Source organism: Phycodurus eques, chromosome 10 (assembly GCF_024500275.1).
Source record: "Phycodurus eques isolate BA_2022a chromosome 10, UOR_Pequ_1.1, whole genome shotgun sequence".
NCBI lineage: Eukaryota > Metazoa > Chordata > Actinopteri > Syngnathiformes > Syngnathidae > Phycodurus > Phycodurus eques.
Window position 1 is genome coordinate 1,023,134 of NC_084534.1, and position 25,949 is coordinate 1,049,082.

Sequence of the window (25,949 nt, forward strand, 5' to 3'; positions counted from 1 at the left end):
TGTCCAATTGGGGGCAGCTACAGTAGTTAGAAGAGTGTCGGCTATGCACGATTTCGGACTCGCTGAGATATGGAGAATAAAAAAAATATTTACTTTCTTTTCTTCAGTATAAAAATTCTCCAACTGACTACTTTTCTTACAAATAACTCAATTGCTCAAATCAGCACTTCCAAAATACATCCAATAATAATCAGCGATCATGCGCCAACTTCTCTCTGCCTCAAACTTGAATCAAGCGTGATACCTGCTCCAACCTGGCACTTTAATACTTTTCTACGGAAAGATCCAGAGTTTGGTATATTTGTAAGGAAGGAATGGAAAGATTTTCTAGCTGTGAATGATACCACAACTGTACCCCCATCATCCTTCCTTTGGAAAACAGGGACACCTGTAATTAGATGCAAAATCATTTCACACTCTCCCTCCAAGGAAAAACAACAAAAACAAAAATGAGAAAGCGAATCGGAGATGAAAATCAAATAACTCGCAAAAGAATATGCGATGGAACCGACAGACCTACTTAGGTACCAACTTTATAATGCTAAAGAACAACTTGATTGCATATTATAAAAAAAGAACCGAGTTCCTACTACAACAGCTAACATACACTCATTTCGAGCACAATAATAATGAAAAAAAAAAAAAAAAAAAGCAGGAAAATGTCTCGCAAACCACCTTCAATGTAACAAAGAAAAAACACTAATTACAACCATGCAAGATTCAAATGGCAGATTTACTCAATCGCCACAGGATTGTGATGAATTAATTAATGATGTATAACTTCAGGAAGTAGAGTTTTTTTGACGCCCCATTAACCCTCGCAGAATTACAACAGGCCTTAAAGGATATGCCAACCGGGTAGAGCTTCAGGCAAGGATGGGTTTTCCATAGAGTTCTATAAACATTTCTGGTCCATACTTGGAAGCACTATTTTTTAGAATGGTGACAGAGATAAAAGAAAAAAGGCCTAATTCGAAGCCATATGAATACAGCTGCACTAAAACTACTACTAAAACCAGGCAAAGACCCCACTCATCCAGCTAATTACTGACCGCTGGCCACTACTAATACGGACATCAAAATCATTTCTAAGGCTTGAACCAACAGACTAGAAAAAACGCTCCCATCGATAATACATTGTGACAAAACAGGTTTTCATTAAAGGACGGAGCTCCAGCGACAATGTCAAGCGACTGGTAAACCTCATAAAATAAGAAATCATAATTGTTAAAAACTCTACAAAATAAGCCTAGCTATCCTTCAGGGAGGTAAAACAGAAGCGGGACTTGATGCACCCAACTTCAACCACTATTACTTAGCCAGCCAAATACAGTTGTTTGTCTATAGGTGCCCTGTGATTCGCTGGGGTGGCGGCCAGTTCCGGGTGTACCCCGCCTCTCGCCCGAAGATAGCTGGGATAGGCTCCAGCACGCCCGCGACCCGAGTGAGGAAAAGCGGTACAGAAAATGGATGGATGGATTCTGGCTTGTTGTGCCATGATTAGCGTTGGACATCATTTGAACTCGAGCGATTCCGGTCCCGATTCCTTATTGCGATTCCGGTTCCAAACCTTTCCCGATTCCGATTCTTTTAGGGGCTGGGTCAAAAAGGTTTGCATGGTTGAAATAAAAGATGTCCAAATGATGAACATTCATTTTCTTAGCAGACTAAAATGAACATTTGACTCGAGGTTCTTTATAACCAGTATCAATATCAAACCTATGAACTTAAAGGCAATGTGTGCTTGACTAGTGACTTAATATTCACTCATTAACGTTTCAGCTAAAAGTTAAATATAGCATTGTTAAAATGGTGATTTGGAACTGTTTCGTCACGTCAAATGGTTTACATATGCCTTTCATTTTGAAGGGTACGAGAAGTAACTTCACACGGCACTGGTGATGTTGTGTTTCTGTTGAATGCTGTTTTATTCTGGTTGGGGAGGGGAGGCCATACATTTTGAATTTGATCTTTATTCATGAATTTATTGTGAGTATCTGTAATAAGCAACACAACCAAATCAAAGCAGTTCACGGTCGTATCCACACAAAGGGTGCCGTTGCTTCGGTTTTCTCCCTTTAAGAAATGCCCCTTAATTCGCTGAATGTGAGTCCTTTCTCCCAGCTGTATCTGGGGGGGAAAAAAAGAAAAAGAAATGCAAAACTGAGGTCGAAAAATATTTGAGTCCGAAAACAAAATGAAACATTCATAAACTAACAGTGGGCCGACGACATGTAAGTGAGCAAAAGTAAGGTCCGGTCACACGCAAAGACAATCGGTCTGTTTTTCTGCCGATTTTGCCGCTTTCTCCACCAAGCACGTCAAACGCCGGACAATCTCAAGTCTTTCAAAATGATACCTATAAGAGTGTCCTTCGGTCTGATGTGTGTTAAGAGTGGCTTCGTCCCGATTTTAGGGTCGACGTGTTCGATATTTACGATTAAAACTCTTCTTGTGTGTGTGTGTGTGTGGGGGGGGGGGTGCCGACTTCTCCCGAGTCCTCACTGGTAAATAGTGATTCTCAGGGCACACCACGCACGACAACCAATACAGTTGAAGTCCCTGTTTTTTTTTCTTTTCTTCTCTTTATGTGTGAGGTCTGCAGATGAAATATCTTTTAAAAGTGGGGGGAAAAAAAACAAAATCTTTTGTTGTGTGCACCGGGGCCTTCGTAAGTAAGTCGAAGTAAGGTAAGTAAAGTAAGGGCCCGAGGAAGTGAGACAACTACTACACGTGGCCAACGGAAATGACTGAATGTCTGAATCTGAACTTGTTGTTGTTTTTTTTTTTTTTTTTTAAAGAATGCAAAGAGTCGTGCTATGCTGCAAAATGTGAACTCACACAGAGCAGGCATCAATACGCGCCTTTGGTGTTGTTGTTCGTGGTTCCCTCTGCTATTTGCAGTGGGCGCTGACTTGTAGCCTGGTTGCCGCTGGTCACGTCACTCCCCACGACAAAGGGGTCCGAGTGGTTCCCAAAAAGACTGCCTTGCCTCTGTTTTGGAAAAGTCACCCAGCGTATTGTCAGATTTAAAAACGGCAATCAACCGTAACAGTCATAATGATTTAATCAGAGGGCTTTCACAGAATAACAGACTGTACATACTGTATATTGACTATTTTGACATTCATTCCAACGATTCACTTCTCCTCAACACCGTCTTGCACACCCACCCTGAAGATTTCTTCTACGGCCTCATCGGTAGCTCTGTCCATCTCGTCTTCATTGAGGAGATCACCGGAGATAGTCCGATGGAGCTCTGGAGCAGCCTCGTCGTCGATGTTCCTAAGTCCTGCCTGATAGATTAGATGGATCCACAGTTACGGCATCAAGGTGCATTGAAATTTTACTATCGTTGGCTTCCCGTGCTCGAGGCGGACCCGAGTCGGAAGAACAAAAGGCAGACTTCGTAAGGACACTAAAAACAATCATTGTATTCTCGAACTTAACACTTTTAAATCAGTGCGCAGAACTGTCCACAAACACATGCCTATCAATGGGAAGGGGTGTAATAAACATTTTTCAGTCATTGAAAAATCAATATTAAGAGTGAAGAAGAAAGCAAAATACGCAGCATTGTCCCTATTTTGTACAGTTTAAAATGAAACACGTGAACTGAAAATCAAAACGTGCAATTGAATGAGCTGCTTGCCTGTATTTCATTTGTTGCGTTTTTCTTTGTCGGCCTGTAACCATAGTATTCCTCCTGTCTTTTTTTCATTTTCCTGAAATAATCCTGGATTAAGAATGTTGCATAGAATTTCCCCACAGTCACTTCATCATCTGACGGAAAAGAGAAATATAAGCAAGAAAAAACAAGGAGGTACAGCCATTTGTCTTGGTGCAGTGGTCCATTCAAATATGATCGAAATGCCAACACCAATAACCCAAAAATAAACGTGACCTTCATCTCTGTATGCTTTTGTAAGAAACTCAAAAGCTTTTTGGGGCTTTGCTGTCCATGCTAACCTCCTATTGGTGGAATGACTTGGTCCAGCAGTTTCATACTCGTACGCTTCCAGATCTTCTTAATAATTGCTCTCAGCTCCTCATTGGCTTGTTCGAAATTACCTGGACAATAAGAGCGATAGTCATATCAATAAGATATTGCTTCAGTACAGTGGTTTAGAATATGATGCATGCAATAATAATGCGAGAAGAATAAGCAAGAATAATGGCTACCGCGAGATTTAATCAATTCCATCAGGCGCCGCCCACTTTTGAACGGCACTTTGCAAGACTCGAGGTAATGTTGCGAATATAATGTGAATTTAAGCAAAGCAAAAGATAATAAATATGATCAGTTGTGATAAATAGTCTTCCCATAAACTTTGGCAAACGCTGAAAAAAACAACAACATTGCAAACCTTCTGTTTTTATTTTCAGTGCAGTTCTAACCAGGGCAAAGAGAGTCGCATTGAAGGTAACTGTTCCGTCATTGTTGAGAGGCATGTTCATGGAGACTAGCCTCTGCAGCAAAAGGACAGAACAACAACAACAAAATACATAGCCAGTTTTAACTCGGTTTTCTGGTGCTCTTTTCAAGTTTTTTTTTTTTTTTTTTTTTTTTACAAAATACGTAGGCTAAAAAAACGTAATCTCCACGACCGTCGTCCTCGTCGCGGCAAATGAATCGGGGCATTTTCTAAATCCAAAACAAAAAACAAAATCAAATATTGAAAAATACAGCGCGATGTTAGAGGAGCTGATACGCTTAATCAGCGTTGTGTCATCTCATCGTCTCAAGTAGTGGCTTCGGTGAAAACCCAAAATCTAGGCCTACTATGCTACCGGTATAGTATTTTATTGTTGATCCTGATTGTGGTACATGGAGAGTTAAGTATTTGAATACATAGTACTTGGTGTCCAAAGTTTGAAACTCACTGCACTGGATAATCCTTACTGTGCACACGCACTCTTGACCTCTTCAGTCTGATTTACACCTTGCACGGATCCCAGGTTAACTGTGCTACAAACGATACTGTCGCGATGTTTACAGTATGCGCTGCATAATATTCACACTAAACCTAAATGTAACTTTCAGAAAAAAAAAAAATAATAATAATAATAATACGTCCCTCTGGATATGTTGTATTTTAAATGATGTGCTTTGCTGTTTTTGGGGTTGCGGTGCATCGCAATTTGTTGGTGTACATTCAGTATAGGTGTTAGTGTCTTTAAGGATTCGGTTGCTGTGAATGTGTATTCTTTTCAATGACAGGCCGGTTTAACATTTTATTTCAATGTTTGGATGTGTGCTTGAATGAATTGAAAGAAACTGAAGTTAATTCAGACTGAAGATCCATATGAACTGACAGCTTTACCAGCCAATCCAGTTGTACAGACGGGCCACTAAGTGGTATGTGAAGGAATCATTGCCCAAGTACAGGTTTGTTGTATTTAACTTTAATGTTCAATAAGTTGGTACTTTCATGTTTAAGAACAGTTTGTTTTTAAAGATTTATTTTGGTACAATTTTACTTTTATGTGCAAAACATTTGAATTGAGTCATTTTGTACAGTAGAGTTTTTATTTATTGATTGATTGATTGATTTTTTTGCCATAGTGTTAAGACTACATACCGTAATGTTATAGAGGCTTACAATCATTTAAAATCTTTCTTGTTGTTTTATTAACACTTACAGTAGGCCTACTGCGCTGCTATTTTAATGTCACATCAAATAAAGTTTATTAGAGTCTCACTTTTATAGAGTCTCACAGGGCTTCACAAGCCCACAGTTGACAAACATTGACGGACCTCCACTGATCCGACCCCCGTTATTCGCCATTTACTCCGCGTTGCCATCGTGTACAGTATGTTTTAATCCAAAAGCATAATTTATCTTTAGCCTTGGCACATGTCTTTTGACATAGTTCTGTGACTATCTGACCACCAATGAAGTTATTTTTAAAAAAAAAAGAAAAAAGAGGCTGGTGGTGTGGGACACACAACACGTCCGAGACAGACAAGATGTAATGCGTGGATCAGACTACAAGACAAATTTGGTCTTTCACGGTTGCATTATTTCAAACTAGTGAAATAAAATCTTGTATTCCGATACCACCGCATCCCATCTCCTTCGATCACTGGGCTTTGTCTTGTCAACTCGAACGTGACCTGATACACCCGTTACCGTGGCGACGACAACAACAATGGATCGCGTCGTACGTATTATAAGAACAAAATGGGGGACAACGTGTGCTGGTGGACAAAGGTGCTCGGGAGAGGACGTTCATTCAAGGATTCCTTGAGGTATGTTCACGTACTAGCAAGCAGGCAACAAAACGTTATGTAGCCTAGCAAGCTAGTGCTAGCACTAACGGTTGTACGTAAACATGCCGGCGTTGCGTCGAATCATGGTCTAAAGTTTCGGTGTCTGCGAAGTCATTTTATTTCCATCAAGTAATTTATTGACAGTAAGTTAGCACCCATTATTTCTGTCATGTTGTAATGTTGGTTTGACCTGACAGATTAGAATACTCAGAGTATAGTACACGAGTATATACAGTAAATGAACGAGTTCTTTAAATAGACACATTGCTCCATCTTGTGATCGGATCGGTGATCGGTTATTGTTTTCTGATCGGTGAGCCGCCCCAAAAATCCTGATCGTGTAAAGCCTAGTAACAACAATAAGCATGCTAAAAAAAAAAAAATAGGTTTGTGCTATTATGCTTCTGATACGCCAATTTCCCAGTAATGCAGTTTAAAAGCAGCATATGATAGTCCAACACAAACCAAACAGTCCAGATGGGACAGTGACAAGAAACAGAAAAGGAAAAAAAAAAAAAAGTGAGTTTGGTTCAAATGATTATTCATTTCAAAGCTCTGTATGTGTTACGCACATTGAAGAATTGCCAATAAAAGCACCTTGAACCTTGAACCTTGAATATTCCATAGGATAATCAATTCTAAAAAGATTCGGAAGTGAGTGCCCTAATGGACACTCGACCCTGGACTGGTCACCAGTCAATCACAGGGCACTAGATCTGACTCACGAGGGTAAGAGTAAGACAACCATCATTAAAAAAAAAAAAAAAAAAGTGTCTGCGTGTGTTTGCATGTTCACAGCACGACCAGAGCAAGTGAACCACAATGACGCAAGTAAGGGCTTATTACTCTGAGGGATAAAAGACTTGATTGAACAAGGTGGTATTTTCATGTGACACTATCTTAGGGGCTGTGTGAGTGTTTGCTTGTTCAATGTCTGTACCTTGCAGGCAATACGATGAGGACAAAACTTGCCAAAACCCAAAGGAGGGGGTATTCGCCGTAGAAGTGTCACGACATCAAGATGCTTAATACGCCCCCTAGGGTAAAAACAACAACAACAACATAACACACGGACAAGTTAAAATATGAATCCGTCTATCTATTCAGCCATCTGTTGTACCACATATCCCCTTCACATTCAATTGGTTCCCAGCCAATCACAGGGCACATATAGACAAGCGAGTATTCACACTCACATTCACACTATAGGACAATTTTTAGAGTCTTCAACGACCCCAACGTGTATGTTTTCGGAATTTGGGAGGAAGCCGGAGTATCCGTCGAAAACCCACACAGGCATGGGGAGAACATGCCAACTCCACACGTGAAGGCCAGAGTCCGGATTCAAAGCCGTAACCTCAACTATGAGCTGGATGTGCTCATCCCTCGGCCACCATGCCGCATGAATCCAATGAGGCAGCATTGATTTAAGAGAGAATTTTTTGTGAATCACCTTTATGTTACCCTCATGTCTGACCCAGAAAAGTAATTTGTTTTTTTCTTTCTTCTAAATACATGAAATATGTTTGAAGGTAAGCGTTAAAAACGGTGCAAAGACTTAGAACATTTTAGCACAGAATTGCTGAGATATTAGATTCAACTCTTTCACCATCTCGGTTGTATGAATTAAAAAAACAAAAAACAGGGCCCAGGGGCGCTCTTGGACATTTGGCATGAATCGGCCCTCCGCCACTATAGGGTTAGGGTTACCGAGCGCCTTCATTCCATGCAGGTGCTATTCGGCGCAACTGCCACTTCCTTAGTGATAAGAACCCGCATCGTGCAGTTGGCCATCAAGCATGTGCACCCACTGCGCGGCGGGACGATGATGTCAAAGTCTTCACCCCGGCCAGAGATTTTCAAAAGCTCAGTTTTTGAGGACAAAAATATACGCGCTCTTGAGCATAGCAAGCTGCCAAAGTGACTATAGTGTAAGCAGAGAGAATGCCGATACCCTGTCACTGTGAGCAATGCATAAGCGAAATGGCCAACTGATGTTGTATCCAGACATACCTGCTGTACAAATGCGTATTGACCATGAAATAGGGAAATTGTGGATTAATGCCAAGTTTACCTGTCTTTTTAACCATGCGGATCAAACTGTGTCAAACTACATTGCCTGTAATCTTTATTATAATGTTGGTATGTTTGTGTTCTCGCTGTCACTTGCGTTTCTGTGCCGATAGAGAATTCTTTGCTTGCTTTTGGGGCACATGCAGGATGTTTCTAGTGTTCAATAAATTTAAGCACAGTGATAATAAATGAGGCACTTAAAAATACCGCAATTTCTCGTGTAAAATGCGGACCCATGTGTAATACGCACCCCCAAAGTTGATCTCGAAATTCTGGAAAACCCTTCTACCTATGTATAATGCTTTTTTACAATGCATGATTTTGCTTCTACCCATATGATCAAAACAAAGTATTATCTGCACTTTGTTACTTTTTCCCCCCCAAATAATTATTCTGAAGTGAAGCACTTTATTTGAACACGTAATACTTTCTTTTTGATTTAGTTGCTCTTATTTTTAAATTCACAGCCCTACATTTATTGAGTAAATGAGAAAACACACAGTTGTACTCATATGTTTGATTACCAAGGCAGAATTTGTAAGATGGGTACAATTCTTTAAAGAAAACATGAATGGGCAGGCGAAAACACATTTTAATGGGATTCAAATTAAACGATCAAGCATTTCAGAAAAGCATTATCGATAAACATAACATATCCATAAAGAAATTTATGCTGGTTGTTGTTCAGTCATCAGTCATATTTAAAAAAAAAAAATATATATATATATATGTATATATATATATATATTTTAAAATTTCTTCCAGGGTATGTAAACTTATGAGCACAACTGTACACACACACACACACACACACACACACACATATATATATATATATATATATATATATATATATATATATATCGCCATCCATCCATTTTCTGAGCCGCTTCTTCCTCACTAGGGTCGCGGGCGTGCTGGAGCCTATCCCAGCTATCATCAGGCAGGAGGCGGGGTACACCCTGAACTGGTTGCTAGCCAATCGCAGGGCACATACAAACAAATCATTCACACTCACAGTCACACCTACAGGCAATTTAGAGTTGTCAATTAACCTACCATGCATGTTTTTGGAATGTGGGAAGAAACCGGAGTGCCCGGAGAAAACCCACGCAGAACTGTGAGGCAATGTGTGTGTATGTATGTATATATATATGCAGTCATACGTACCCCTGTCATATTGGAACCTTTTCCATAACCACTAGGTGGCGGTGGCATATTAGAATGAAAGTGTACACCTTTCTCATAGCCTCTAGGTGGCGGTGGCATTTTGGAATTAAAGTGTACAGCTGTTTCATAACCTCTAGATGGCGGCATACATTTAGAAAATGGGAAAGGTTTTTCCCATTTCCCCCTATACCTATGTATAATGCGCACTATTGACTTTTGACAATTTTTTGGGGGAAAGAAATGCGCATTAAACATGGGAAATTACAGTAGCTATGCTGATAACTTACAGTACATTAGAAAATTGAATACAGGCACTGAATCGGAAACATTCAGTGAATTACATCGGAGTTATTTGATTATCAGCCGTACCGTACATCCCAGATGTGATATAGGTTTGAATGCACCAAAATGAACTCAACTGAGATTTGGGTTTTAGACTAGCTTGTGTTCCAACACACAGTACCAAGAATCAATTATCAGGTACAACTAACGAACTAGCTAACTAAAATTGGATGGAATGGTGAGCGACTGGTTAGTACATCTGGCTCACAGTTCTGAGGCCCCGGGTTCAAATCCGGCCTCAGCTGTGTGGAGTTTGCATGTTCTCGCCGTGCCTGCGTGGGTTTTCTCCAAGTACTCCAGTTTCCTTCCACATCCCAAAAACATGCATGGTAGGTTAATTGAAGACTCTAAATTGCCCGTAGGTGTGAACGTGAGTGCAAATGGTTATTTGTTTATATGCGCCCTGTGATTGGCAGGCGACCAGTTCAGGGTGTATAGTAAATAAATAAATAAACATCGTATTTATCATTTAGTGGGGACTTGCAAATACTTACGTGGCCTCTGGATCATATTCCGCCCATATTTTCTTGAACTCATCCAAGTGCTGGGGGCCCAGAATGGACCAATCACGGGTCAGATAATCAAAGTTATCCATAATGACAGCCACAAACAGGTTTATAATCTGTTGATGATGTGAGCAATGTTGCCATTAGAGTTGGTTAGAGTGATTTTAAGATAAAATGACATTCTTTCATTCCATAAAAAAAAGAGGAAAAACAAAAACTAATTTGGCATCTCTGTGAGTGAGCTCGTATTTGGGATGTAATATTGTCTCTAGGGTACCTCAGTAAACGTGACATATGAATTAAAATTGTCCATGCATTCCTGAGTTCCAGATGTTTTTCTGCCGAAAGGCCTGAATTCAGGTCATTCGAATTTCTCAAGCATCTCAAGCTACATCACGAGTGAAGTTCTCCGCCTTCCCTTTTCACTCCCGAGTCAGCGCTGTCAACATAACAAACACGTGTGCTCTTACAAGTGGGTCTTCTACACGGAGGCAACCAATCAGAGGAAAGGGGGTGGGCAATTATGGACAAAGCAGATAAAAAAAAAACTCAGGGGGGCCTTTTCTAGACACTCGTATGACAAAACCAAGATGTTTTTTGAAATGAAATTGACACTTTTATACTAAGTCCGTGTTAAAGAGTCACTCTATGGAGGTCTAAATCGCCAAAATATGGGACCATTAAACAATGTCCTACCTTTTAAGCAGACTTTATGTACACTTTTTCATGCTGAATAATAGTGTGATTTATTCCCCCCCATCTCACCAGAAAAGCACATAACATGTAGAAACTCATGAAGTAAATGATGGCAAAGTTGGATCCACAGGTGAACTCTTCTCCAGGTAGGTAATCTGACTTGGCATCACATTTCTTTCCATACATGCTTCCGAGCATCACCTCATGCCATGCTTCCCCTGTTGCACATCTGCGGAGCAAAAAAAGAGAACATCTCCAAGTCATATCCTGAGACTGAGAACAGCAATAATACATGTTAGCAGAGCTTGTTGTATTGATTTTTCTGTAATTAACACTGCAATATCTTACAGTAGTTGGCCACTTGTGTCATTTCAAAATGTGATCCTGATTCACCAAGTGATTCGCTTAAACCTCACACAAAATTAAGACAGGGTGTCAATAATATGAAGCTTAACTGTCAGTGCATATAGATTAAGGTAGAGTGGTGTTGACAAGGGGTCTCACTTCAGGCATGAAGCGGTCTAGGTTCTCTGTTCAGTGAGAATAGTGTATGTCTTGTTCGCGCAGCCTCTATTTAGGTCCCGCTCAGGTTTCTCTTTGTTATTATTTAAAAATCATTATGCCACATTCCACCTATTCACTTTAACAAAGCTAAACTCAACCACGAACTCCCTAAATACAAGCAGCACATCGACTGTCCTACCAGGGAAAATAATACTTTAGACCCCTGCTACACTACGGTAAAAAACGCATACCGTGCTATTCCTCGTGCAGCCCTGGGCTCGTCTGATCACTGCTTAATTCACTTAATACCGACGTACAAGCAAGAACTTAAATGTGCGAAGCCTACAGTGAAAACAGTCAAAAAGTGGACCAATGAAGCCAAGATGGAACTTCAAAGCTGTTTAGACTGCACAGACTGGAGTGTCTTTGAAAATTCAGCTGGCAGCCTGGATGAATATACGGACACTGTCACATCCTATATCAGTTTCTGTGAAGAGGTTTGTGTACCAACAAAATCATTTCGGACATTCAACAACAACAAGCCGTGGTTCACTGCTAAACTTAAGCAGCTTCGCCAAGCTAAGGAAGATGAATATCAGAGCGGGGACAGGGCCCTGTATAATCGAGCTAGAAACCATCTTACTAAAGAAATTAACATTGCAAAGAGGATCTATGCAGCAAAGTTGGAAAAACAGTTTAGCGCGAACGACTCTAAATCAGTCTGGCATGCATTCCAATCGCTGACTAATTACAAGCGACGATCCCCCCAAGCTGAGAACAATAGCACACTAGCCAACGACTTGAATACCTTCTATTGCAGATTTGAAAAGGACAGTTTCACTCCACACACCCACCCGGCCGCACCCGCGACCACAACCGCACCTCTGACTTCTGCGTTAACCATCCATGAACAGGATGTGAGACGCATCTTCAAACAACAGAAGATTAACAAAGCGGCAGGACCGGACCATGTATCCCCATCCTGCCTCAAAGTCTGCGCGGACCAGCTCGCTCCAGTCTTCACTCAGATCTTCAACAGATCTTTGGAAATGTGCGAAGTTCCATCCTGTTTCAAACGCTCCACCATCATTCCAGTCCCCAAGAAACCTGCAATCTCTGGTCTGAATGACTACAGGCCTGTCGCTTTGACATCTGTGGTCATGAAGTCCTTTGAACGTCTCGTGCTGGACCACCTCAAGAGTGTCACAGGTCCCCTGCTGGACCCCCTGCAGTTTGCCTACCAAGCGAACAGGTCTGCGGATGATGCAGTCAACATGGGATTGCACTTCATCCTAGAACACCTCGAAAGTGCAGTTCGTGGACTTCAGCTCAGCGTTCAACACCATCATCCCTGAACTCCTTTCAACCAAGCTTCTCCAGCTCAGCGTCTCACCTGCCATCTGCCAGTGGATTTACAGCTTTCTGACGGGCAGGACACAGCAGGTCAGACTGGGGGAGGCCACCTCATCCACAAGCAGCATCAGCACTGGGGCGCCCCAAGGTTGTGTCCTCTCTCCGCTGCTCTTCTCTCTCTACACGAACGACTGCACCTCAGCGAACCCGACTGTCAAGCTCCTGAAGTTTGCAGATGACACCACTGTCATCGGCCTCATCAAGGACGGTGACGAGTCTGCATATCGACAGGAAGCGGAGCGGCCGGAGCTGTGGTGCGGCCGACACAACCTGGAGCTGAACACGCTCAAGACGGTAGAGATGATCGTGGACTTCAGGAGGCATCCTTCGCCACAGCTGCCCCTCACGTTGTCCGGCTGCCTTGTGTCAACCGTCGAGACCTTCAAGTTCCTGGGAATTACAATCTCTCAGGACATGAAGTGGGCGATCAACATCAACTCCGTCCTCAAAAAGGCCCAGCAGAGGATGTACTTCCTGCGGCTTCTGAGAAAGCACGGCCTGCCACCACAGCTGCTGAGACAGTTCTACACAGCGGTCATCGAATCAGTCCTGTGTTCTTCCATCACAGTCTGGTTTGGTGCTGCTACAAAAAAGGACAAACTCCGACTGCATCAAAACTGCTGAAAGGATTGTTGGTACCCCCCTACCCACCATTGAGGACTTGCACGCTGCCAGAACTAAGACAAAGGCGTGCAAAATCCTCTCGGACCGTCTGCACCCCGGTCACCAGCTCTTCCAGCTCCTTCCCTCAGGTAGGCGCTACCGATCAACGCAAACTAGAACTAGTAGACATTCCAACAGCCTCTTCCCTCTTGCGATCAACTTCTTAAACACCTAACCTATAATTCCATTACAATAAGCTGGAAATTTTTTGACTTGAGTTCGTTGTCACATTTCTGTGGGGCCAATTATGTATTACTCGTGCACTCACTGTAGTTGTCTCGCCATGCTGCACTATTTGCATATACTGGCCACTCATGCCAGAGTAGCATCTGCTCCATTTGCACACTGATTGAGGAGTATCTGTAACATTTGCACAACCAACATTGTCCCAGATGATCGCACTACTCGTCACTTTAAACCGCATACACTCCTTTGAAGTCTCAGCGCCCTTTGCACAATGGTCATTGCACCGGACTATCACAATATTAGTCATTCGAACTGCTCTAAGTGCTAGAGGACTCTGCATCTTTTTGCACAATTGTTTTTTGTCAATGTCTTTATGTCTCCAAAGTGTTCTGTAAATTGACTGTCTGTTGTACTGGAGCGGCTCCAACTACCGGAGACAAATTCCTTGTGTGTTTTGGACATACTTGGCAAATAAAGATGATTCTGATTCTGATTCTGATTCATCCTCTTCAGCTTATCTGGGGTCGGGTCACGGGGCAGAAGGCTAAGTCGAGGGGGCCAGGCCCAGCTTGCCCTCTCCTCAGCCATTTCACCTGGCTCCCCAGGTTGGGATCCTGAGGTATTCCCAGGTCAGCGGAGAGTCTCCTCCTGGTGGGACATGCCAGAAAAAACTCCATGGGGGTGACGTCCAGGAGGCCTTCTAGCCAGATGCCCAAGTCAACACAACAGGCTCCTCTCGATGCAGAGGATCAGTAGCTCGACTCTGAGCTCCTCCCAGAAGACCGGGCTTCTCTCCTTATCTTTAGGGAGAGTCCACCTTGGGAAGAGAGTCCACCTGCATCTGTGATCTTTTTATTTCTGTCACGACCCACAGCTCATGACAATAGGGCTTTGGTCACTTTAAACAAATTCAAAATACTGGCAGCAATGCAGACTAAACTTTGGCGTTGGTTGGAAATGGGACTGTACTGAGCGATCAATGGGGTCCACTTCACAATACTCCCAGAGCACCACCCAGAGGACTCCATTAGGGACACGGCCCAGTCGGAGCTGGGATTTAAACCACGGACCCTTTGGTCACTGGATGACCCACTCTGAGTGAGCCACCGCTCTTGCTGTCGCAATGTATAAACTGTTTGTTTTGGAAAGTGTAGACTGCTATCCGGCAGTCAAGAGACAATTGGATAATCTATCTTCATTCAGTCTCGAATTTCACACTGAACCTATGTTCAAAGCTGAACTAAAGCTTAGAAATTCAAAGTTACCCGTGAGCATTGACAGCAAGTCCCGCCAGTGTTCACTAAGACTCGAAGTCAATGTCCTGTTTTCAAAAAGGTAGATGTTTTCCTGTGATGATTTTTGGGCCAAATGAGCCAAAGGAAGTGCCACCCACTGTGATTATGAGTTTAATTTAAAACAGGTCTTAGCATATGCAAAATGAGTGGTCCACTAAAAAATGTCATGCCAAAAAGGTCTCTTAGCATTTAATTTTTTAGCACAAGATTGAGTTGATTTGAAATCTAAGTATTTGACTCAAATGGAGTCAGACAATTAGTAAAACTGCCCGATAATTATTGATAATTATAGATCTGAAGCTCCTGTTCAACATTCCAATCCAACATATTGTACCATTTCTGCATTGAACTTTGCCACTCACCTGAATAACAGCAGCACAGCCTGCGGAAAAGTCTGGAAGTTGTTGTTCCTGTTGATGTATGTACCATCAACCAAAGCAATTTTACCAAATATCTGGAAAGAAAATGCCATCAAAGTGAGCACAGTCTTCTCTTTCCCAAAGACTTTTGTTTAATGGGCCACATTCCAATGTATATACTGCTTAGTTGTATATTGTATATTGCACACATACATGCAAGGTATGTCTTTTCCTACCTGCATTCCAACAACAGCATATATAAAGAACAGCATTAGAATGAGCAGCGCAACATAGGGAAGAGCCTGCAACAAAAGGACAAATGAAACGTAAAACAACACAACACACTTCCTCTCATTCATTGCTTGTAAATGTTAATTGATTTTTTGTTGTTGTAAGGCCTTGTTTGTTTGTCTATTCAAACTATTCAGGTTTTTGATTAGCTTAACTTCATCCGAGCATAAGAGTGGTTCTCAAGATCTGATCCAGAAGGCTGTTTGTGAATAGTTCAAAACCCTCAGAAAACAAACACATAAAAACAAACACACACACACGCAGATGGACACACACACACACACACACACACACACACACACAGACACATACATACCTAGCACTGGGATGAAACTGACCTGAAGGGATTTTATGAAGGTCCAAAGCAGATTCCTTATTCCTTCAGAGCGATTCAAAAGTTTCACCAGTCGCATAACCCGAAACAGTCGGAAGAATGTGATTGAAACACTCATATTCTCCGAAGACTACACAGAGGGAAAGAGGAAAGACAGTGATCAGTCGTCAGTCAACAACAATCAACAGCAGCCCTCGATGCCCACTAAATTGGATTTGAACTTACGGCAATTGCTTGCATAGGATCGACTGCCTGCAAAAAATAAATATATATTTTTCTTTGTGTTGTTATTATTTATTGTTATGTCAGCACCGCCACAATATACACTTCAGGATCATACTTGATAATTTAGTATTTTGTGTATTAGATATCCCATTGGAATTTGTGAATCATTATGATAAGAAGCCACATATTTTGGTGATGTTAGATATTAGGAATGTTGCAACATCATCGTACATCGTATTTGCATTTAACAGGCTACATGCAATCACAATGCATTCATTAATATAGTTACATCGCAGCCATGGAGACAGTAAAGCCCCCCAGAGGACACCAGTGCTGCCTGTGTGAGAGGGGGGGGGGGGGGAAAATTAAAAATCAAGAAATTTCATCTGTGGAAAGAGGTGGAAGTGTTGAAATAATTAGGAACACAGGAGTTTATCAGTTATACAATACCATCTCGTACCAGAACACACAAAAAATAACCGATGACTAACAAAATAGGGCAGAAACAAACATTTTTCAGCTAGATAAGCTAAACCTTCATCTTTATTTGTATAATATTGAATATTCGATGCATGTAAAAAGGCCAACTTGTCAAATCTATTTGAGCAAAAAGTTCTGGCTTAAACTGATCAAGAACTGGGGTTTGTCTTTGTCAAAAGGTGGAAGCTACAGTCTAGGTTCGGGTGGTACAGCGGTGGAGCTTGTACAAAATACCGAACCTCCATTTGCTTATGATCCTGCATCCATTCCAAGTTGTTACTTGGAATGCTGTTACTTTTACTTTGATATTGTTACTGTTTACTCCATTAAACGTGTGACTGGGCAAATGAAGTGGAAAAGCGCTTTGAGTAACTTGACAGTAGAAAAGCGTTCTACAAGTGAAGCCCGTTTACTGTTACAGTGGACTTACTGAGGCTTATTTAAAATTGTGTAATGAAGTGAGTAACAAACGACATTTAGAAAAACATATTTGGTGTAATACTCACATCAATTTCACTCAGAATCACATCCACAACACTTCCAATGACAATGACAAAGTCAAAAACATTCCAGGGGTCTCCAAAGTAACCCTGTGAGAAGATCAGAGGGAGTGATATACTGTACATGTTATGGTAGCTACCATTCATTTGTGTCGCTCAAAATATTAACAGTTCAAATTCAAAGGCATCACCAAAAATGTCCATATGTGTGAAATGGTAGTATCTCTTCTCTGATCATTCATAACATAATAAAAATGCGGAATCAGATGCAATGTAACCTTAGCTTTGAAGGCCATCAGTTTCAGGATCATCTCCACAGTGAAGAGCACAGTGAAAATTACATTCAGCATGTCAGATAGATGTGTAACATGGTCTGACTGGTTGCAGTGCTGTGGGTCAGAGTAAAATTACAGAGATGTCAGGTGGCGGTAAGTTGTGAGGGTAATAATAATTTTGTGCACTCGGTGAACCCCCGCTATTCACGAGGGATAGGCATCAAGCACCCCCACCCACTTCCAGGTTTTGCACAATCATTTCCAACCGATACAACAATATCTGGAAAGAAAATGCCATCAAAGTGAAGCTAGTTTTCCCTTTCTGAAATGGGTAATGGTTCACATGCCAATAGCAGTAAAAATCCTAAGGCATCACCAAATATTGCAGCCAGATCGGCATTGCAAATGAGAACCTGCTCTCAATTGCCTTAACTGGATAAATAAATGTTAAATACATTTGAAAACTAAAATATTTTTAACCCCCCCCCCCCCTCCTTGAGGTGTCACCATATCGTGGTGGAGGGGTTTGTGTGTGTCCCAATGATCCTAGGAGCTAAGTTATCTGGGGCTTTATGCCCCTGGCAGTGTCACCCATGGCAAACAGGTCCGAAGTGAGGGACCAGACAAAGCACAGCTCCAAAAACCCCATGATGTCAAAAAATTCAGGAAGACATTTTCCCTTGCCTGGAGGCATGTCACCGGGGCCCCCCCTGGAGCCAGGCCTGGAGGTGGGGCTCGAAGGCGAGCACCCATGGGGCCCGGCCGGGCACAGCCCGCAAGGTTAACGTGGATCCCCCCTTCCCATGGGCTCACCATCTCTGGGAGGGGCCATAGGGGTTGGGTGCAATGTTAGCTGGGAGGTGGCCGGAGGTGGGGACCTTGGCGATCCGATCCCCGGCTACAAAAGCTGGCTCTAAGGATGTGGAATGTCACCTCTCTGGCATGGAAGCAGCCCGAGTTGATGTGTGAGGTCGAGAAGTTCCGACTAGATATAGTTGGGCTCCCCACCACACACGGCTTGGGGTTTGGTATAATTCCTCTCGGGCATCTGATTAGTATGCCTCCTGGAAGCCTCCCTGGTGAGGTGTTCTGGGCAAATCCCACCGGGAGGAGACCCCAGGGACGACCCAGGACACGCTGGAGAGACTATGTCTCCCGGCTGGCCTGGGAACTCCTCGGGATCCCCCCGGGGGAGCTGAATGAAGTGGCTGGGGAAAAGGAAGTCTGGGCTTCCCTGCTAAAGCTACTGCCTACGCGACCCGACCTCAGATAAGCGGAAAAAATGGATGGATGGATGGAAATGTTTAACTGGTCTTCAAAAGTTCATTGATCTAGCCATTTGTATCATGAGCTACAGTATGAGGCAACTGCGATGAAATCTGAGAAATTAACTGGCCCTTGCACCAACATCTCCAAACTTTCTGGATGGGTTCCTTATGTCTATTTCAACAAATGATCTGGCCTCATGGTTGGGACTGTGGTTCGGGGGTTCCCTTGTGGAAATCACATGCTTATGCATGAAGTACTCTACCGAACCGACACATTCTAAAAACGTTGTTAGGTTAACTGAAGATTTCGACTGTATGCAGCATCCCACCTCTTGCCTAAAGTCAGTTGGGATATGCTCCAGCTCACCTTTGACAACTAATGAGGAAAAAGATTATGTACAAAATGTATGGATGGATTTGATTGAGTCTGAGTTGTCGTTAATTCCTGGAACGGAATTAGGTAAAAGGTCTAAACAAGAGGAGGAATGAACAGAGAGCAATAGGACATGTTTACAAACGTATGATGTGTGTCGTTTACATACCTGCATTCCCAGACACATGGTGTTGAGCATTATAAGAAGGAACATAAGGTATTCAAAGTAGCAGGACGTGACAATGTACCACACTTGATATTGGTAAGGGTTCTTGGGAATATAACATCGTAGTGGTCGGGCCTTAAGAGCATACTGCACACACTGGCGCTGGAGAATTTGAAGGAGATGAGGGCAAATGCATGGTTGGCATAATCCACATAAACATAATTAACAAGTTCACCTCGTGGCATTATCTTCTGGCCTTGGCTGAGGTCTGAATTGAACTGAGTACCATTTAAGTAGCGTGTATAGTATGTTTTATTACGTGATGTTGAAAATAAAGACGAAGCTTATCAAGACTTTGACAATTGCGCATACTAAAAAAAAGCTTGTATCAGATAAAAGACAATGCATTTTAAAACAATAGCACATGAATATATTTAAAATTACAAGTCATTTAACTATGTCTGCGCTATAAATTGTTTAACATTTTCAGATGGAAGTACTTTACAGATTTAGTTCAGTGTGCTAAATGTACCTGGTTTTTGTCCAGCTCACAGTTTTTATACTCTTGCTCTCCTTGTTCCTGGAAGGTGACGATGACGAAACCCACAAATATGTTCATCATGAAAAAGGCGATAAGGATGAGGTAGATGATAAAGAAAATTGAGATGGCAACTCTGTTATTGTACACCGGCCCTTGATCTTCTATATTTGAATCAATGGCTTTGTGAAGGATCCTGAATACGAAACAAACAAAACAAACAAAACAAAAAGGATGGATGGATGGAGTTTTTGATCATGTTCATGAAGAAGAAGGAAAAATCACAGCCAAGATTATTGTTTGTATCGCTGTGCACTGTCAAAAAAAGTTTCTGGAAAATAAATTTGCTTCTGCCTTCACAGTTCCCAATAGTACTTCTCTGTTTTGCGTGTATCAGTAAGTTGTTTAATAATATTGGTTTCGTTCATTTACGAGAAATCAATTCACCAATTCTAAATGAATAAAAACATACTAAAAAAAGAATCAACATAAAATAGCGTATTCTACCAATAAAATAATTCATTCAAATTTGTCAATTGTATTACTTCCAATCCATTTGGTTATCATTTATTAACCTTTGTTCATCTGGCAGTGACGTCAGAACAATTAAACACTCTTTCATGAGATGGCAGAAGGTAATGTACATAATCGACCCATGGAGACACTTTATATATCCTACGTACATCCATTTCTGAGCGCGCCGCACTTTTGGTTTCAAATTATTATTACCATGACTCACTTTGGCCAGCCTTCAAATGTAGAAATGGTGAAGAGCGCCAGCATGCCATTGAAGATGTTGTCAAAGTTTAGTTCGGAGTTGGTCCATTCCCTCTTTTGGACCTCCATCTCATGAAGTGCTCCTTCCTGATACTTTATATACCAACCTCTGAGTAACAAAGTAAAAGGAAAAGCCAATCATATCATCAATCAGCACTATTACTCTAAACACAGATATTGGACTGTGAAGAAACTATTTTGACTATGACAACTATTCATACTCGAGCTTGGACGTCAAAGCGTCAATGAGTTACCCGTCTGTTTAATTTTCAGTGGTATTGTCCTATATCCATCAACAGCACAAGCGATTCTCATTTCACCACGGTTTATCTTGACATCATTGCTTATTTATTTCAAACATCAAAGTGCTTACTTGCATTCTTCCTCAGTCATTTTGTCGGGGTCTGTGCAGGAATAGAACTTTCCCTGGTAAAGTTTTATACAAGGGGATTTTCAATTGACAAATACCATCTATGGTTTTGACATACAGCATATCAAATGTAACTATGGTATAAAGTATGGTATGTTTCATTGTAATATGTTTACCTTGAAAAGCTGAACTCCGATGCAGGCAAACATGAAGTCAAGCAGCATGGTAACCAGTACAATGTTTCCGATGGTCTTGACAGCAACAAACACAGACTGGACCACATGCTAGAAAATGAAATGACACCTACCTCAATACCTTCAAACATACATTATCCTAGAACCAATGGCATACCTTCAGGCCCTTCGCTCGGTTGATGGCCCTCAGCGGTCGAAGTACCCTCAACACCCTGAGAATCTTAACCACTGAGATGGCACTGGATCTAGGTTGAAAAAAATCAAACAGTCAATGCTAAAAATCTGGGCAAAAGCTTTTATTCGGGGCGGGGGGGGGGGGGGGGGGGGGGGGTCATATTGTGCAACAATGAAGGTTTATTCTACAGCATTGGCAATTACTAAAAATCACTTTGTGTTTCTATAATGGGGAATACACCAACATTTCGAAACTGTTAAAATAGGAAAAATATGAATGGATGCATTCTTGTGGAATTATTGCGGATGAAGGTCACAGTGTAGTTAGTTAGTTAGCTAGTTAGTTAGGTAGTTTGTTTGTTTGTTTGTGTCTTAGCTTTCCCCATCATCTCTACATCAACTCTATACCGACAGAACTTCAAATTGGTGAAGAGTTTTCAGGATCCACTTACTCCATTCCCATTGAGAGCAACGATACACTGACAACCAGCAGATCCAAAATGTTAAAAGAGTTCCGGCAGAAAGACCCGTTGTGAAGAAAGGCACCATACGTTGTCATCTGAAAAGCAATGGCCACTCCAAATGATGGGTCGGAACATTACAACACTTCTCAACCTCTTTTTTTTTTTTTTTAATCTGTATGAATAATATTGATTTTACCTTACCTTGAGGACAATCTCTGCTGTAAACACTGAAGTGAAGACTATATCAGCATACGCCAACACCTAAGTTTCACATGAATTGCAACTTCTACGGTATTATATACCATAAGTGTGAATGACATTTTTTTGAACTCTATAATTTTTTTGACAATACATGCATATACTTTGTCACCTGGTTCCTGAAGGACATTGGGTCGATCGGATCCTCAGCTGCTAAAGAAACAGATGACAGTAGGATGAAAAGGAGGATGATGTTGGTGAATGCGGTTGCATTTATGATCCGATGGCACAGCTTCCGGAATCTATAAAGGGGTTTTGAAAGAAAAGAAAAGTTTGATGAATCTCAGATTGAAGATTATGAATTGGATTTCAGTAAAAGTGTTTCTTTGCGACAATAATATTCAATGTAAGCAATAATATTCAATGTATATATATAATAAAATGTATATCTTCAATAATATTCAATGTAAGCAGCCCCAAGTGTGAATGTTTTGAAGTCCATTTTAACTCTTCGTTTTTCTCATGCTTTTTAGAGCATTCCCACTTTTAAGTGATCTTTATTGCACTGAATGATGTTTTAATTGTATTTTAATTTTTCTCTTTGTTTGAAATGCTTATCAGCTGTTTTCTTGTCTTTGTTTTTAAATGCTTTTAATCATGTAAAGCACATTGAGTTACCTTGTGTATGATATGCACATAACTGAGCGTGGCACTCCTTTTTTTTCATTTTACTCAAGCGGCGTTGTATTTGTACACTCATAAGTCAAAATACCACTATAATTGACTTTTTTTTTGGGGGGGGGGGGGTTCTGAAAAACAACAATCATCACGATCGTACTTGTTTTGTGGTCCAAAGATGAAAAATGAACTGGCTTCTGGCATTGGTACCGCTTCTTCCTTCAACTGAAGATCAGCCATTGGACGAGGTCTTGGGCTTTCTGGGATCTCAGGGTCCTCCTCTTCATCATCACCTCATCAACATAAAGACAGGGATTGGCATGTAATTCTTCTTAATTTTTTGATATGATGAAATATACAATATTGAAGGATTGTGTTTACCAGGAAAGTCAGCTGGAGGGAAGGGGTCTTTAATTTCATTCACGTTTGACTCAAACTCATCAATTTTAAGCTGAACGTTAAGAGTTTGATTAAATGCACAAAGCAGCGAAATATATTTGTTTTATCTTTAAGTTCAATTCAAATTCTCTTACCCTTGCAGTAGTGGGGATGCCCTCGAGGCCCTTGGCTCTCTGCTCAGCTAATTTCTTTGCAAGATTGGCTTTTTCCTCAGAAGTCTTGTTTGGCAAGTTGGCCCTATGAATCAGATTCATGCAACTGGTTGGTTGTTTATGTCACAAAAAATTGCACGTGTTGTTAATAATTGTAATCATATACAGGAAGTCCTCGATTTACGAACGAGTTCCGTTCCTACGCTGGCGACGTAACACGATTTTCCGCGTAAGTCGGACTTCACCGTTAAAGTCGAAATTTACGGCGAAGTACTTCTGTTACGGGTATTGTCCCACGTGATTGTGCTCAGTGTGTGTGGGCGTGTGCGTCGATGTGTGAGTGAGACGGGACTGCGCAGGCGTCATCCGGCGGGACTGTGAAGGAGGAAGGAGTGTGCGCCGGTGCGAGTGTGTACAGTAGTAGTACAGTAGTGACGGCGACCGGGGTAGAGTAGCGATTAGCGGAGGACCCGTTGACGTTGAATGTGCAGAGGAGCTAATAAAGCCATTCAAGCAGCAAATCGGTGCTTTGTGCCTTTATTGTTGCGGCCACCCGGCTCAGCTGTGCAACGAGAGAAGGGAGTTAACCCCTGCGTCTCCCGACCACGGTCACGTGACCGTAGCGGGAAAGGTTAACGCTTCGTATAAAGAAACTAAAATACATTGAAATAAAAAAATAAGATGCTGTACTTAACATTACTGCTGAGAGTGTGAAAAAAAGAGGGGGGGAAAGGCAAATGTACTCCCGGTGCACAAACACAGACGAGCACTCTGCCCTAGCTAAGCAGAAAAACTATGGTGCTGGGGACAAAATGGCGGACGAGGCACGGGCGTCATAAAGTCGAAACGTCGTAAGTCGAGTGCGTCGTAACTCGAGGACTTCCTGTATTGTAATTAACGTGAGTGTATTCACAAGTGACTGCACAGTCGTGCCTTGAGATGCGCCAATGTATTGTGGAGGGATAAAAAGAACAAAATGAGGACAAACGTGTGGTGGTCGTCACTGGTGCTCGGGAGAGGACGTTCATTCAAGGATTGCTTCAGGTATGCTCACGTACTTTTAATACGCTGCAGCTCGCAAGCAGGCAACAAAACGTTATGTAGCCTAGCAAGCTAGTGGTAGCACTGACGGTTGCACGTAAACATGTCGGCATTCTGTCGAATCATGCCGTAAAGCGTGGATAAATGTTGACAAAGGCAACTAAGTATGTTAACAACAGCGGGCACGGGAGAGGATGTGCCGGTCACAACAGTGCTATTGGTCGACGCCAAGGTGTGCTGCCGGAGAGTTGTCGTTGATATGCCACACTACACGGAAGATTTCCCCAAAAGATCAAACATGCTAGATTTTTCATTTTGGCGTCGTAGGGCTATCGTAGGCCCAAATCGTCCAAGTCATGGATAGTGTCACACTACAAGAAGTTTTTTTCATTCCCGGAAAAAAAGTGCCGGTACTGAGAATTGTGACGGAGGTCTCAGCTGCTGCGTCTCAGCTCCTCAATACAGCAATAGTATTAGTTTTTCTTTGCAGAGGATACAGAATATGTGACTGAGTACTGTTATATTGTCTGTTTCCATGTTTCGTTGCATTGTGTGTGTGAGGAAACATTGTGTATATGTCCTCAGTTGATGTTCAGTATTACGGTTGTACCACAGTGAGGCCCTACGGCACATGCTATAGGACGCATGCCTGCGTCGTCATGCCCTTTATATTTGCTTCCTTCCTGCGCGTCAGCAGAGTTATTAGATACTTTCGTTGTTTGATGGCTGTTAGCAATGTGAGACTGATGAGAGCAACAGCTCCCATGCTTGGCTAAATATACTCTTTTTCTCCATTGTCCATGCAACAACTTAAAGGTTTGCGTTCCAATATCCATTGCTTAAAGGGATTACGTAACACTGCAGCAAAGATACTATTTAGCGTTAGTACATCAATGGAGTTTGACATTATATGTTAGCATTGGCAGTGCGCTCGCGGACTACAGGGCAAACTATAAGGTTGAAAATGGATGGATGGAGGAATGGATGGATGGAAGGGTTTCGCAAAAATAAGGGCTTTCAACATCACTCTGTGATATGACAATAGCCGGTTATTAGTCAAGCTCTGAGACATCTTTTTCCTTTGGTCTTGTTTGTGCTTTTGGTCATGACAACGATATGTTACTCATAACTGCATAGAACATTTGCCATTGTGGAAGCTTAACCTGAGTGCTTTCTTTCGCTTCTTATCCTCGGCTTTCTCCTTCTGTGCCAAAGTTAAAGATTCAGCCTCAGCCAAATTATCGACTGCAATGGCCAGGAAGACATTTAGAAGAATGACTGGAGGACGTTTTAGTCAACGAATATAACAGAGGGATGTAATTTTTGGGAAAGACACATGCAGGCAAATTTAAAGGATACAATTTCCACAGACAAACAGGATGATGAAGTAGATGCTGACAAGGATTCCAGGCATGCTGGGTCCCCCATGTGCCATTATGCCATCATACATGACAGCATTCCAATCCTCACCTGTAAGAATCTTAAGCACAGTGTCGAGGTGGAAATCTAATTAATGAAACGGTATAATCCATTTTAGAGGGTTCTCAGTTTATGACCGTATCACTATACGA

At 41.8% G+C, this 25,949-nt stretch overlaps 1 protein-coding gene across 12 annotated transcripts in view; it reads right to left on the reverse strand.

Moving 5' to 3' along the window:
• Positions 1-1,957: 1,957 nt before the first annotated feature.
• LOC133408910 (dihydropyridine-sensitive L-type skeletal muscle calcium channel subunit alpha-1-like) overlaps positions 1,958-25,949 on the reverse strand; it is a 33,575-nt gene continuing 9,583 nt past the window's right edge. For 5 of the 12 annotated variants that reach the window (XM_061688284.1, XM_061688292.1, XM_061688291.1 and 2 more), the window contains 30 exons: positions 25,738-25,858; positions 25,542-25,656; positions 23,320-23,422; positions 23,168-23,237; positions 22,947-23,079; positions 22,281-22,410; positions 22,112-22,171; positions 21,899-22,005; positions 21,430-21,517; positions 21,255-21,362; positions 21,082-21,134; positions 20,671-20,817; positions 19,926-20,127; positions 19,397-19,555; positions 17,590-17,700; positions 17,318-17,401; positions 16,621-16,668; positions 16,332-16,358; positions 16,111-16,236; positions 15,718-15,783; positions 15,485-15,576; positions 11,131-11,290; positions 10,354-10,481; positions 7,215-7,311; positions 4,368-4,470; positions 3,970-4,071; positions 3,653-3,783; positions 3,174-3,296; positions 2,842-2,994; positions 1,958-2,130 (listed from right to left, as the gene is read on the reverse strand). In XM_061688284.1, coding sequence (XP_061544268.1) covers positions 2,854-2,994; positions 3,174-3,296; positions 3,653-3,783; positions 3,970-4,071; positions 4,368-4,470; positions 7,215-7,311; positions 10,354-10,481; positions 11,131-11,290; positions 15,485-15,576; positions 15,718-15,783; positions 16,111-16,236; positions 16,332-16,358; positions 16,621-16,668; positions 17,318-17,401; positions 17,590-17,700; positions 19,397-19,555; positions 19,926-20,127; positions 20,671-20,817; positions 21,082-21,134; positions 21,255-21,362; positions 21,430-21,517; positions 21,899-22,005; positions 22,112-22,171; positions 22,281-22,410; positions 22,947-23,079; positions 23,168-23,237; positions 23,320-23,422; positions 25,542-25,656; positions 25,738-25,858 — 3,135 coding nt within the window. In that variant the 3' untranslated portion in view covers positions 1,958-2,130; positions 2,842-2,853. The other 7 variants (XM_061688286.1, XM_061688285.1, XM_061688288.1 and 4 more) reach the window with 7 other exon arrangements.